General features: G+C 43.1%; 1 protein-coding gene across 27 annotated transcripts in view; it reads left to right on the top strand.

Moving 5' to 3' along the window:
* RAD51B (RAD51 paralog B) overlaps positions 1-14,760 on the top strand; it is a 723,435-nt gene that overhangs the window by 56,345 nt on the left and 652,330 nt on the right. For all 27 annotated transcript variants that reach the window (XM_039533741.1, XM_039533727.1, XM_039533730.1 and 24 more), the window contains one exon: positions 959-1,142. In XM_039533741.1, the coding sequence (XP_039389675.1) occupies positions 959-1,142 (184 nt within the window). The remainder of the gene's footprint in view (positions 1-958; positions 1,143-14,760) is intronic.

Below are 14,760 nucleotides of genomic sequence, written 5' to 3'. Positions count from 1 at the left end.
CACAGCCAGCAAAATGTGGTTTGCAGGAATCCCTTCATAATCTTAGATGTAGCTCTTATGGAGTTTGTGCATCTGATGGGCACCCAGCTTGCTCTAGCTCAGTTTACGGTAGAGTGAGCAAAATCATGGAAGTGCCTCCCAGCTTTTCCTCCTGAGTATCTTCCTCCCATCCCCACATTATGAGGGAGGAAGAAAAGGAGATGCTGGGATCCTCCTGCAAATAGAGAAAGGAGCCCCACTCAGGACTGTCAGCCAGGAAGGCTTTTACATGATGATCCTGTGTTGCCATGTTACTTTGTCAACTTGTGATGACACGTTATCATGAAGACAGGTTATGATGTGGCAAGGACATCTTGCCATTCTTCTTGTGTGTATCTGCAAACATGTTAGTGGCAGAGTACTTGTGCTGTGTATACTACCTACAGCCCCATCAGAGAGGATGAACTATTAGCATATTATTAACCAAATATATTTTGACATGTATGTTACCTTACAAGTATGTAGAAAGGGACCTGGCCCTGTGGCTGTAGAGGGGACCCACGGTGGTAGACATGGGATGTTTCTACTATGTGAGAGAGGAGGCAGGGCACAGCCTTTGTTCGTGCATATCTCCCTGATTACCGACATGACTGCATGGGACAGAGCAGATCCATATTATATGGGTCCTCCAACCCTTCACTCTGAAGGGGGCACTTTGGGGTACAGGAGCTATGGCAGCCTGAGAACTGTGGTAGTGGTTATGGAGCAGGATTCCTTCCCCTTTCCACATTTCCATAACCCAGCAAGGGTGACTGTTGACAGAGGTGGTTGGCTGTATATAAAGGTTTTAGTATAATTTGTTGTAACAGGTTTATGCTTATAAAATATTTTTTTGTGTGTTAACTATATACAACTAACATCCTGCTGTCTGATGTTACTGCTTCACCTAAGTCAATACTTTTTTTTTTTTTTTTTAAAGGATTGAGACTTTGGAAGAAGAAATCATTTCTAAGAAGGTTAAGCTTGTAATAATTGACTCTGTTGCTTCGGTGGTCAGAAAGGAGTTTGATATGAAACTTCAAGGAAACCTGATGGAGAGAAGTAACTTTCTGGCTAGAGAAGCATCGTTATTGAAGTACTTGGCTGAGGAATTTTCAATACCAGTAAGTTTTTCCTTTTTTTTTTTTTTTAAGTCTCTGGCCCATAGTATCAAGTCATAAAATCAGAGAAGCATGAAAATGACAGGAAGATGAAAAACAGATGACGTTTTAACAAGGATGGACAGGCCAGTTACCGTAAGCACATCTGTGAAAAAAACCATCATTCTATTTGGACAGTTCAGTTGGTGACTTTATTGTGTTTTCCTTAATATTTATTTCAGACTTTAGAGATGGCTTTAAAAGATTCTCTCTACCATTTCTTTTCAGTGTTTCATTTTCTTTAGCTTTTTTGTAAGGCTGTTATCTGTGTTGCTTCAATTAGACATGGCTCATTTAGTTCCATAACTTTCTTTTGATGCTGTCGTCTAAAGCAGTACTTCCAGTGCTTCGTTGGGCTTGGCTACACTTATTGCAGCGGCTGCGCAGCGGTGTGAAAAACACACCTCTGCAGCGGCGCTGCAAATGCGGCGCTTCTAAGCCAGTGTAGTCAAAGCAGCAGCGCTGGGAGCTCCCAGCGCTGTCGCTGTTCCCCACAGGATGGGGAGGGAGGACAGCCAGGCGCAGCGCAGTTTTCTCCCCAGCTTGCTGGCCGGCTACACTACGCGCGCGCAGCGCTGCAGCGCTGCGCTTGCGGCAGCAGCGCCAAGAGCCTTGGTGAGTTTTACCCGCTGATGGTCAATTTCCTGCCCCTCCTGTTAAATTTTGTGGAGTCTCAAATGGAGGTTGGCTCTTCCAGGCCCAAGTGCTATGATTGTGAGTTTGGGATCTGGAGCAGTGCCCTTCCTTTATGAGTTAAAGTACCCACAGATTTGTGGTAGGAAGGTAGTTACAGTGCACCGGGCCCCAGGACACAGGCTTATCAGTAAGCCTACAGTACCACTCACAAGAGCTTCAGAACCATACCAGGACTGGGTGAGGTTGATCAAAGTGGTATTACAAGATGTAATGGCTTTGAATGAAAGAAGGGAAAGTTCAGACATAAAGAAAAGCTTCTAATAGTAAGATCAATTTGAGAACGGAAAAAGTTGCCAAGTGATGTCAGAGAGGCTCCATCGACAGAAATAGTTTAAGTATAGGAGAGTAAGCTGCTGTAGGGACTTTAGAAATGTGAGGTCTTGTCCATCTGTAACTTCTATGGTTTGTATAGCTGCCTTCTCAGTCAGAGTTATGCATATGTCAGGGGGAGAATCTATCCCTAGCTTAAGAGGAATTGGATTCTGTTTACTCTGTAAAATATCAAGACATTTGGATATCTTGAGAAAATTAAAAAACCCTGCATCTGTGCCTTTAAAAATTGTGTGCAAATGTAGTGTCCCAAATTACCGCACCCAGTGATATTTATAGAGCTAAAAAGAAGCCAGGAAAAATATGAAGTTTGCAAGAAAGTGTGTTTTTAATGACACTTTTATTCATATTTAGGGAAAATGTGATGCAGTTCCCTGGCAAAGAAGAAGGTTATAAAGTTTATACTGGAAGATGTTCATTTCTGTCTTTTTTTTATTTTTTTTAAAATTTGATTTTAGTTGTTAAAATGGTAAATTTGAGCTGGCTGTGAGCCATCCAGAGACCATGCTTATGGCCATGCTTAGAAACAGGGAAACAGAATATTAATATTCATGGAGCTTCTAATGATTTAGAGACACTGGATGAATTGAAAAGTTTAGGGTTGTGTGCTTGTGTTGTTTGTTTTGTCCTTTTGATTTGTTTAACTCCATATAAACCATTTACAGTTGGTTAAAAGAAAACAAAACTTCATCATTTAAAGTTCTTCAGTGTATGAGAACTAGTGTAGTGTTTTGAGGTATGTATTATACCTGCTGTCTGTTGGTTCTTTCTTGATTTCAGGGTTCTGTCCATGTTTCCATTAGAAACCTTCATACAGAGGTTTAGAATTCTGGCCATAAATTTCTGCCTCTGACTGAAACTTGGTATTTGCAGCTTTGGACCAGGCGAGAATTTAATTTCACAATTTTAAACAAAAATGTAAATAGACGGTGTCAGAAGTCTTATAACTATTAATAAAAAATTATTGAAAGTTGGCCAGAATGTCATTTGTGCACCAGTAGTCCTCAATACCAGTATTGACTGATCAGTGGCTAATTTACTATTCTAATTGCTTTTGGTATCTTGTAAAGAGAGTTGATTTACAATTGTTGAAATATTTGTCCTTAGAAATGGACTAAGTCAGAAAATACTCTTCTTCATTGTTTTTACTCCTTATCATGTCAATCTACCATATTATTGGCTAGTTTTTATATCAATTCACATGGAAAACGCAGCTGTCCTTTTATTGTCTGAATATGTATAGCACGTGCATGGAGTTGCTGGGTTACATTAAAATGTTTAAATTTATATTGCACAACAGACAGGAGGGTCTCCTGTAAATTAGCATATTAAGAAGATCTGGTTTTGGATGAGAAGATGTAGGAGGGGTCAGTAGCACTATCTATTAAGGTTGTCTGACACTTAGCATTACAAGACCCTTTTTTCAGTTGCTTTTAACTTTGCCAAACTTCAACTGTTTGGACTGAAATTTTCTATTTTGAATGGTTGCCTCGAGCAGAATTATGTATTTTAGGAAATTTTAGCTAAAACGGGAAAATAAGCTTTTTGTCCATGTTTTAAAAAATCTGGTGACTTTTTTTTTTTTTTAAACAGCTCCAGGTCCCCTCTATGCTTTGGAGTAGGGTTATGGAATGGTTCAGAACTGTGAATGCCAGTCTCAGGTCAGACTGTCAGAAAACAGGGCGGATCCCCCCAAACTGGTGGCATATTCTATAGTTAGATTTCACCAAGCCCAGTAATAAATGTAATCTCCTGGAACACTATATTAGCCTTACCATGGAGACATGGACAACTGCCTTAGACTCTCCAGCCTATCTTACCAGCCAGAAAACTGGACTTTGTGATACTAGGTTACTCCAAACTCCAAAGGATCAGTCACTTACCCTAGGTCAATGAATACTTTCGATCTTACACCAAGACAACGCTGGCAACCAATTTCTCTAGTAAACTAACTAAAGGTTTATTAGCTAAGAAAAAGAAATGAGAGTTATCAAGGGATTAAAGCAGATAAAATACATTAACAGATAAGTCTAAGTTTATAAGTCCACAATGATAGTAGAGATGTAGTAATTTGCTAGTTTTCCATAAGTCTCTGAGTTACCCAAAATAACTTTGAGAATCTCTGTCTTGAATCTGGAACACTTTCCTTTGAGTGTCCAAATAGTTCAGCGATACTAGATCCTTTTTTGAATTCATATTTATAGCTTTTCCACACACAAAGCAATCTGATGTGTCTTTACTCCTCCATGTCCCCTTGCTTTGAAATGATCATTTCCTGTTACAGCCATTAAGTCCTTCATTAGCATTTCCAAGGTTCCATTCCCATTTGATGAATTAGTCACAGGGATATACACAATATAAAAGGTTTCAGAGTAGCAGCCGTGTTAGTCTGTATCCGCAAAAAGAACAGGAGTACTTGTGGCACCTTAAAGACTAACACATTTATTTTAGCATGAGCTTTCGTGAGCTATAGCTCACTTCTTCGGACGCATAGAATGGAACACACAGACAGGAGACATTTATACATACAGAGAACATGAAAAGGTGGAAGTATGCATAACAACAGGAAAAGTCTAATCAATTGAGATGAGCTATCATCAGCAGGAGGAAAAAAAAACTTTTTGAAGTGATAATTAAGATAAGTTTTCATGAAGTTTACACATCAGGTACATTCTTATCTTAACACACATTTGATCTAGAAGAAACAACGAGGAGTTCTTGTGGCACCTTAGAGACTAACAAATTTATTTGGGCATAAGCTTTTGTGGGCTAGAACCCACTTCATCAGATGCATGGAGTGGAAAAAACAGGAGCAGGTATAAATATATGAAAGGATGGGGGTTGCTTTACCAAGTGTGAGGTCAGTCTAACGAGATAAATCAATTAACAGCAGGATACTAAGGGAGGAAAAATAACTTTTGAAGTGGTAAGAGAGTGGCCCATTACATACAGTTGACAAGGTGTGAGTAACAGTAGGGAGAAATTAGTATTGGGGAAATTAGGTTTAGGTTTTGTAATGACCCAACCATTCCCAGTCTTTATTCAGGCCTAATCTGATGGTATCCAGTTTGCAAATTAATTCCAGTTCTGCAACTTCACGTTGGAGTCTGTTTTTGAAGTTTTTTTGTTGAAGAATTGCTACTTTTAGGTCTGTTATTGAGTGACCAGAGAGAGTGAAGTGTTCTCCTGCTGGTTTTTGAATGTTATGATTCCTGATGTCAAATTTGTGACCATTTATTCTTTTGTGTAGAGACTGTCTGGTTTGGCCAATGTACATGGCAGAGGGGCATTGCTGGCACATGATGGCATATATCACATTGGTAGTTGTGCAGGTGAATGAGCCCCTTATGGTGTGGCTGATGTGGTTAGGTCTTATGATGGTGTCCCTTGAATAGAGATGTGGACAGAGGTGGCACTGGGGTTTGTTGCAGGGTTTGGTTCCTGGGTTGATGTTTTTATTGTGTGGTGTGTAGTTGCTGGTGAGTATTTGAAGCAATTGAAGTAATTGAAGTTTGAAGCAAATACTCACCAGCCATAGGCGGCAGGTTTGTATAATTTTTGGTGGGGCCCAAAATGGTGGTGCCCCCCCCGCTCCCGCCAGGGGCGGCTCTAGAAATTCCGCCGCCCCAAGCAGGGCGGCTCACCGCGCCGCTTGCGCCACCCTTCCCTGGTCCCGCGGCCGGGGCAGAAGTGCCTGCGGACGGTCCTGTGGTCCCGCGGCTCCGGTGGAGCATCCGCAGGCATGCCTGCGGGAGCTCCGTCCGAGCCGCGGGACCAGCGCACCCGCCGCAGTCATGCCTGCAGCAGGTCCGCTCCTCCCGGGGCTCCTGTGGACCTCCCGCAGGCATGACTGCGGAAGGTCCGCCGGAGCCAAATGCCGCCCTGCCAGGACAATGCCGCCCCACGCGCCTGCTTGGCGCGCTGGGGTCTGGAGCCGGCCCTGGCTCCCGCCCTGTAAGCCGATATAAAATGAAGCTACAATGCATCAGTGCCACAAGATTACAAAGGTCAATTAAAAGTGGAAAGTCAGAAGCAGCACTTGCCTACTTCAATATACAGTATTATATTTTGTTGCACCTGTTGTGATGAAGTGGGAATGTCCTTAATATTTTCTCTGAATACTGTGTGGGTGCCTCAGTTTCCCCTGCAAGATGCGAACTGAAGGTGTTGGGGACAAAGATCAGGTAGCCTCCTTGTCCGGAAGAGACACAGAGACCAGAGGAGGAAGTGTCAGTTTGGAGCTGGCTGGGGAAATGGGGAGAGACCCAGAACTTGGTTCTGGGCTCCCCAGCCCCCAAGATGGACCTGACAGAGGAGTTCTGTTTTCTGTACCTACAAGCTCTGTTTAAACTGTGTTCCCATCATCTAATAAACCTTCTGTTTTACTGTCTGGCTGAGAGTCACATCTGACTGCGGAGTTGGGGTGCAGGGACCTCTGGTTGCCCCAGGACCAGCCTGGGCAGACTCGCTGTGGAAAGTGCATGATGTGGAAGGGCAAGCTGAATGCTCCGAGGTCAGACCCAAGAAGGTGTAAGCTTCTTGCCCTGGAGACAGTCTGCTCCGAGAGAGGAGGCTCCCCCAGAGTCCTGACTGGCTTTGTATGGAGTTGTTCCAAAGCATCACAGCATCCCCTTCCACACCGTGCACTTCCCAGAAGTCCGCACAGGCACTGACACTCCCTCCTCTGGCCTTTGTCTCTTTTCCAGGCATTAGGAGGCCACCTGATCTCTCTGTTCTCCAACACCTTCAGTTGGCACCTTGCAGGGGAAACTGATTTGGGAGAAATGAAGTAAAAGCTGCCCAAACCGAGCTGGAGAACACCTGAATTTTGAGGTGTTCAAATCTGGAAGGAAGGTGCTGGGGGTGGGAGAGGGCTGTGGGCTCCATGGGGGAGCACGGCAGCAATTGTCTGGAGCTGCACGGAGCCAGACACACTGGTCTGAGTGGCACAGTAAGCGGTTTGGGGGTTGGAGAAGAGGTAGGGAGTTCCGGGGGGCAGTCAAGGGACAAGGAGCAGGGGTTGGATGGGGCAGAGGTTCGGAGGGGCAGTCAAGGGACAGGCAGCAATTGGATAGGCATGGGAGTCCAGGAGGTTTATCAGGGGACAGGTAGAGGGGTTCTGGGGGGAAGTTGGGTGAGGTCTCAGGAGGGGGCAGTTGGGGACAAGAAGAAGGGAGGCTTAGATAGGGGCAGGGGTCTCAGGAGGGGGTAATCGGGGGACAAGGACCAGTGGTGCTTAGATAGGGGGTGGGGATCCTGGGGGGCAGTTGGGGCAAGGGTGTGGGGAGGGGGCAATCAGCAGCCAGGGGCTGGGATTCAAAGGGCTCTGGGCTGCTGGCAGCTGCGGGGAGCCCTGAGCCCTTTAAATCCCAGCCGCCTCCCCAGCAGGGATTCAAAGGGCTCTGGGCTCCCTGCCCCTGGGGCAGTGCAGAGCCCTCTGATTCCCGGCCGCGGCTGGGATTTAAAGGGCTCTGGGCTCCCCGCGCTTGCAGGCAGCCCAGAGCCCTCTGATTCCCGGCCGCGGCTGGGATTTAAAGGGCTCTGGGCTCCCCGCGCTTGCAGGCAGCCCAGAGCCCTCTGATTCCTGGCCGCGGCTCTGATTTAAAAGGCTCTGGGCTCCCGTGCTTGCAGGCAGCCCAGAGCCCTCTGATTCCTGGCCGCGGCTGGGATTTAAAAGGCTCTGGGCTCCCCGCGCTTGCAGGCAGCCCAGAGCCCTCTGACTCCCGGCCGCGGCTGGGATTTAAAAGGCTCTGGGCTCCCTGCGCTTGCAGGCAGCCCAGAGCCCTCTGATTCCCGGCCGCGGCTGGGATTTAAAAGGCTCTGGGCTCCCCGCAGCAGCGGGCAGCCCAGAGCCCTCTGATTCCCGGCCGCGGCTGGGATTTAAAAGGCTCTGGGCTCCCCGTGGCTGCGGGCAGCCCAGAGCCCTCTGATTCCCAGCCGCGGCTAGGATTTAAAGGGCTCTCGGCTCCCCGCGCTTGCAGGCAGCCCAGAGCCCTCTGATTCCCGGCCGTGGCTGGGATTTAAAAGGCTCTGGGCTCCCCGCGCTTGCAGGCAGCCCAGAGCCCTCTGACTCCCAGCCGCGGCTGGGATTTAAAAGGGGCGAAACCTAGCTCCAACTATTGGTGGAGCAGAGCCCCTGACTGTAAATATTGCTGGGGCTAAAGCCCCAGGAGCCCATATAAGTCGGCGCCCATGTCACCAGCAATTGGGTGGGTGCGGGAAGGGAATGAAGCAGGAACTGGTTGGGCAAGAAAACTGGGAGCCATGGGGAGGAGAAGGGAAGAGACTGGGCCCAGCTGGATAAGGAGATCGGGAGAAGGAACCAGTGTGTGGGGGGGAGAGGAGAGACAAATCTGGTAAGGAGTTATGTGCAGGGGGAGAGCTGGGAATGACTGGGCAAAGAGACTGGGGCAAAGAGTCAGGGAGAAGAGACAAAGATTATATGAAGAGCCCAATGAGGGAGACTGGGACTGTGAACCATTGGTGGGGAAGGAAGGGGAGAGACAGATTGGATGAGGAGCAGGGAGGGGAGAATGGAGACTGGCTGGTCAAGGAGACTTGGAGTGGAATGAGAAGCCTGAGAAGTGGAGACTGGGACTGCGTAGGGAAGGAGAATGGGAGAAGGACAAGAAACCAGGGGTGGGGAATAGACAGGACTGGGACAGGCTGGAGGGATGGGGTGGTCAAGCTTGGAGGAAAATAAGGATAATAGTCTGTGTGCTCACTAGAGCATGCTCCTTTCCAGAGCCGGGAGTGGAACCCACGATTCCTGAGTCTCACTATTCCTTTGCTGTCAGCAAATATCTGTGAAACCCATGGGCAAAATGTGTCTCTCATTCCCCTCCAGTGTCATTATCAGTTATGCTTTTAGCTCAAGTGGCAGAGGTCTGTGCAGTGGATCTAAAGATTGAAACCTTGCTGATGAGCCATGTGGATGTCAATATGATAGTCTTTAATTACATGACCACATATGATTTTTTTTTCCACAGGATCCTACCTCATTTAGTGCACTGGATGTACCTGCTCTGGGAATGAATTGTGGTTGTGTAGTGAAGGAATCTCTTATCTGTAGGACCCTTGCCTCATTTGTTGCAGAAGTTGGAAGGGGTGTAGTGAATGGGGCAGAGGATTGCAGGAAGAGGAAAGATGGACTCATAATTAAGGCAGTTGAATGCTACCCTGGAGATCTGGATTCTATCCCTACCTTTGTCAGAGTGCTTATATGATGCTAGGCAAGACAATTAAACTAAATTTTTCACAGTTGGTCATTGAAAGGAATCCTAAAATGGTTATCGATCCATTATTAAATGGAAATGATAGAATTGTCAATAATAATGGAGAAAAGACAGAAGTGTTGAATAAATATTTCTGTTCTGTATTTGGTAAAATTCAGCATGATCTATTCATATATGATGATAGTGAAACACTTTTCATTCCAACAGTAACTCAGGAGGTTGTTAAACAGCAGCTAGTAAAGTTAGACATTTTAAAATCAACAGGTCCAGATAATTTGCAACCTAGAATTTTAAGAGCTGGCTGAGGAGCTTGCTGGACCATTAATGATATCATTCAATAAGTCTTGGAACACTGAGGAACTTTCAGAAGACTGAAAGAAAGATGATGTGCCAACTTGCAAAAAGGGCTAACGGGATGATCTGGGTAATTAGGCCTGTCATCCTGACATGGATCTTGGGTAAAACAGTGGAAAGGCTGATATGGGACTTCACTGATAAATAATTAATGTCAATCAACCGGGGTATAGAGAAAATAGAGTTTGTCAAACTAACTGGATTTTTTTTTGATCAAGATTAAGATTTTGGTTGATAAAGATAATAGTGTTGATGCAATAGACTTTTGTAAGATGATTGACTCGGTACTGCATGATGCTTAGATTAAGAAACTAGAACAAGGTAAAATCAACATAGCACACATTAAACAGATTAAATGGCAGACTGATAGGTTTCAAAATGTAATTGTAAACAGGGAAGCATAATGGCATGGCTGTGTTTCTAGAGGGGCCCTGCATAGTGTTGTTATTGGCCCGATGCCATTTAACATTTGTATCAATGACCTGGAAGAAAACACAAAATCATTACTGATAAAGCTTGCATATGACACAAAGATTGGTGGAGTGGTAAATAATGAAGAGGACAGGTCACTGATACAGAGTAATCAGCTGGACACACGCAAGCAAAGGATGTGTTTCAGGATGGCCTAATGTAAAGTCATACATCTAAGAACAGAGAATGCATGTCATACTTACAGGATGGGGGACTGTATCCTGGGAAGCAGTGACTTTAAAAGTGTTGGTGCCCACAATAAAAAAAAAAATGTTGAAAAATGGGAGAGGGTTCAGAGAAGAGCCACAAGAATAACTAACAGATTGGAAGACATACTTTATAATAAAAGACTCAAGAAGCTCAATCTATTAAGCCTATCAAGAGAAGATTAAGGGGTGATTTGATCAGTTTATAAATACTTATATGGGGAACTGAAAATTGATTTAAAAAAGGGCTCCTCAGTCTAACAGACAAAGGTATAATGAGATCCAATGGCTGGAAGCTGAAGCTAGACAAATTCAGTCTAGAAATAAGACTGAATTTCCTTAAGTGAGGGTAACTAACCTTAGGAATAGTTTACAAAAGTTTGTGGACGATTTTCTGTGACAAAATTTTAAAATCAAGAATTGAATGGGGGTTTTTTTGGTTTTTTTTTTTTAAAACATGCTCTAGTTTAAACAAGAATGAATTCAAGGAAGTCCTATGGCCTGTATTATGTGGGAAGTCAAATTAAATTATGCCACTCTAATCTGGCTTTATAATTTATAAATCTATGAATTATTGTGTTCATTTTCTGGGTGCCCAAATTGAGTCTCTGGGATCTGATTTGCAGAAGTGCTGAGCACTCACAGCTGCAACTGAACTAAATGAGAACTGTGCTTTGAATATATAAAGTGCTATATAATTATTCGAAAAATCAGTTCCTAGGTGTCCCTAATTGGGCACCTAATTTTGACTTTAATCTCTCTGTATCTAAGTTCTCCTTTTGTCCTCAAGGGTAGGTATGAATTGTGTGCAGTAATGAATGGGAGCCATATATTAAACAATGAAGTAAAAGTAAAATATTGCATAGCTCAGGGGGTTTCAGTCTGTGGTCTGTGGAGCCCTGGGGATCCTCAGACAACGGTGTCCGCAAAAGGTGGTTGTTACCATAGAACAGTGGTTTTCAACCTGTGACCCACAGACCCATGGGGGTCTGCAGACTGCGTCTAATATTTCCAAAAGGACCTATGCCTCTAAATTTTTTAGGGGTATACAAATGAAAAGAGGTTGAAAATCACTGGAATAGCTTCTGTATAGTCTGTGCACTGAATGAGACAGGGGTCCTGTAGAAAAAATAGTATATGATCATGTAATTTAAAAACTGTATCAAAATGTATGTGCACAAGAGGGCTGAATTAATTCTTAACTTTTGAGTGCTTGATTTTATAAACTTTATGTTCTTTCAATGGCTTTTTTTTGTTTTTGATATTAATATATATGCACACAAAATTGGTAAAAAATCTATTGTTTGTAGAATACATTGAAGATATAAAACAGTATAGAAAGCTTTTATTGTGTTTATAAAAGCTATTAAAAAAGGGAAATTAATAGCATGGTGCATTAAAGGGCATTTGGATCCAAACGAATGTACCCAATATTGACTCTTTAATATTATACAACAGTGATTTAGACTAATGTAGGCTAAAATATTTAAACAGTCACCACAGTCTCTCAGATACAAAAATAATTTTTCCCTCATAAAAAAATGGAAGGACCTAAACAACTTGAGAGAATCTCTGGATGTATTATTTTGAACTTTATATGGTGTGAGTCCTTCTGAGTATAATATGCCACAGCAAAATGTGGTGCTGTATGTATTCTTTGGTTTTTCCATGTTGTGTACACTGATTCAATGTGATTTTGTGTTTTGAAACCATTTTATTCGTAAGGCATATCTTATTTTTTAGCCATTCGATGAAGGTGGAAGCCAAAACACACTCTGGATTTACAGTTGGATGAATTTTGTTTGTTTTTGTTGTGTGTGCATCCCATACTTCATACGAGTATATTGTGCCAAGGTTTGGAGACATTACTAAATCACATCAGAGGAAATGTTCATTCTTGCATTACGTGTTTTCTGAGTAATTTTCCCAGGCAGAGTATGTGGCTGATGAGGTTTACAGCTTAGGTTAATTTTTTTATATGAAATGCATGTGGTGCTCGTACCAATCTAGAAACAAGAAATATCACTATTCTAATGAGAGAGAGAGAGAGAACTAGACTTGAATATATAGTAAGAATAGTACTGATCATACTGCTTTTCTTGTGACAGGCTTTTAAGTAGTTTTCTGATTACTTGCTCAACTTCTGTAAATGTTAATTTCTGTGGGCTAGCCTGCTGATTAGTAGTAACAGTTAACAAAATGCATGTGGGTGGCTAGCCATTCTCTCTAGACAGCATTTTTAAAAATGACCCTGCAAAAGCAAACTATAGGAATAATTCTGTTTAATAAATAAAAGTGGAAAGAAGACTGAGGGAGACTTAGGATGAAATTCAATTTATTGTAATGCCATTGATTTATAGCAGAGATGAATTTAGCTCCTATCGCTTTGTCCTAAACACTGTGGATGATCTCTTTGTAAATCTGGGCAAATGTGTCCTACTGCATATGTTGAAGACATTGGTCAACACTACTACAAGAAAATGCATATCCGTTTGTTTTTAAAAGGGGGGGGGGAATCTCCCTCCCCCATCAAAGAGACAAATAGGCTTTGGAAGTGAAATAATTTAATGAGATGGAGAGATTTCCCTTTGTCATCTATGAATATAGTGCAAATGAAAGTGGGACATTTTGGGGTCAGACTTATACTGTTTTATCTACTATAATTGTGAGAGTTAAAAGGAATGCTCTGGTTAAAAACATGTTTTTTCACAAATACATTTAATTTCATTTGAGGTTGACACCATAAAATGGAAAGTTTTAAAAAGGCAAATTACTTGTCACTATTTGTTCCTGGTGTATATTTTTATTTCTCTCAGCATGAGTAATTAAAATTTTCTGGACAGTTTCCCTCTCAGGCTCTCATGCACTTAGCATAGTGCTATATGTTTGGTTTATGAATCCTGTGAAGGAAAGTTTAAATCCAGTAGGCTGCTTTCATGATAATTTAAAAAAAAAAAAAGTTAGTGGAAAATTTTCTTTGTTCATTCTCAGGTTTTGTAAACTCTTGTTTTAAAAAATAATTCAACTTTACATATCATTTGATGCCTGCAGTGACTCTCCTCTGTCCCCTTCTCTGTCTGCTTTAACCACGTAAATTTATGGTATCATCTCAGCTTCATCCAACTAAATGTCTCCAGAACAGAAGTGCTTCTGTTGGGCAAGAAGATGATCTTCAAACTGAACTCTGTATCTTCTCTCTTATCTCTGTTGTCATTAACTTTGGTATCATCCTTAACACTGCACGTTCCTTCTCTTCTTGACTCTGCAGTTCTGTTTGTTAACACCTCTGCAAACTCTATCTCTGAACAAATCAGCGTGTTGGGGAGGCCCAAATAAAACTGGAAAGAGTTTGAGGAGAAGATATGAAAAAAGCAAGTTACACTGCCACTGGATATGAATATGCAAAAAATGTTGGGAAAAATTAGGTAGTCTGTCTTTATTGTGACATTGATAACCCATATGTTCTGATATTTCCAACAGCATAGAGATATGTTAACAAATTTGAATTTCAAATGGCCTTTAATTGAGCAATGTCTAGGTTATAAGCTATTTGGGGTGGGACCTTGTTTTCATACTTGTCTGTATAGCAACTACCAGAGTATCTTATTGATGTTATACAAATAATCATATTTGCCTGTTGTCTAGTTCAGGGGTTTTCAAACTTCATTGCACTGCATCCTTTCTGACAACAAAGAATTACTACATGACCCTGGGAGGGTGACCGAAGCCTGAGCCTGCCCGAGCCCCACCGCCCCGGGTGCGGGGACCAAAGTCAAAGGGTTTCAGAAGCTAAAGTCTGAGCCCTGCTGCCTGGGGCTGAAGCCCCTGGGCATTGGCCTGGGCGGTGGGGCTTGGGCTTCAGCTTCGGCCCTGGGTGGTGGGGCTCGGGCTTCCGCCTCAGGAAGTCTAAGCCAGCCCTGGTGACCCCATTATATGGGGTCGGGACCCACTTTGGGGTCCTGACCCACAGTTTGAGAACCACTGGTAGTTGTTTCCTCCATCTTTTTCTTGAACAAACCTGTCCTTCTAAATGCCTGCCTCACCATGCCCCTTTTGAGTCTGTCTAAAAAGTGAGAACTGTTTTTGTATGTTATGTCATACAAATGTTTATTTGGTTAATGAGGTGCTGACTAAGAGGGAGAAGCAGTTAGAGAAACTTTACTATCAGTTTGAAAAATGTACCAGCCATGTTCTAGCCAGAGGACCAGGCCTATTACCCAGAAATTATTGTGTACAATTTGGCTTCAAACCGATACTTTCACAGGCAAGACCTCAATGAGAAGTCCAGTT

Source organism: Mauremys reevesii, linkage group 4 (assembly GCF_016161935.1).
Source record: "Mauremys reevesii isolate NIE-2019 linkage group 4, ASM1616193v1, whole genome shotgun sequence".
In the NCBI taxonomy this organism is placed as follows: domain Eukaryota; kingdom Metazoa; phylum Chordata; order Testudines; family Geoemydidae; genus Mauremys; species Mauremys reevesii.
This window is presented reverse-complemented; position numbering and strand designations above follow the sequence as displayed.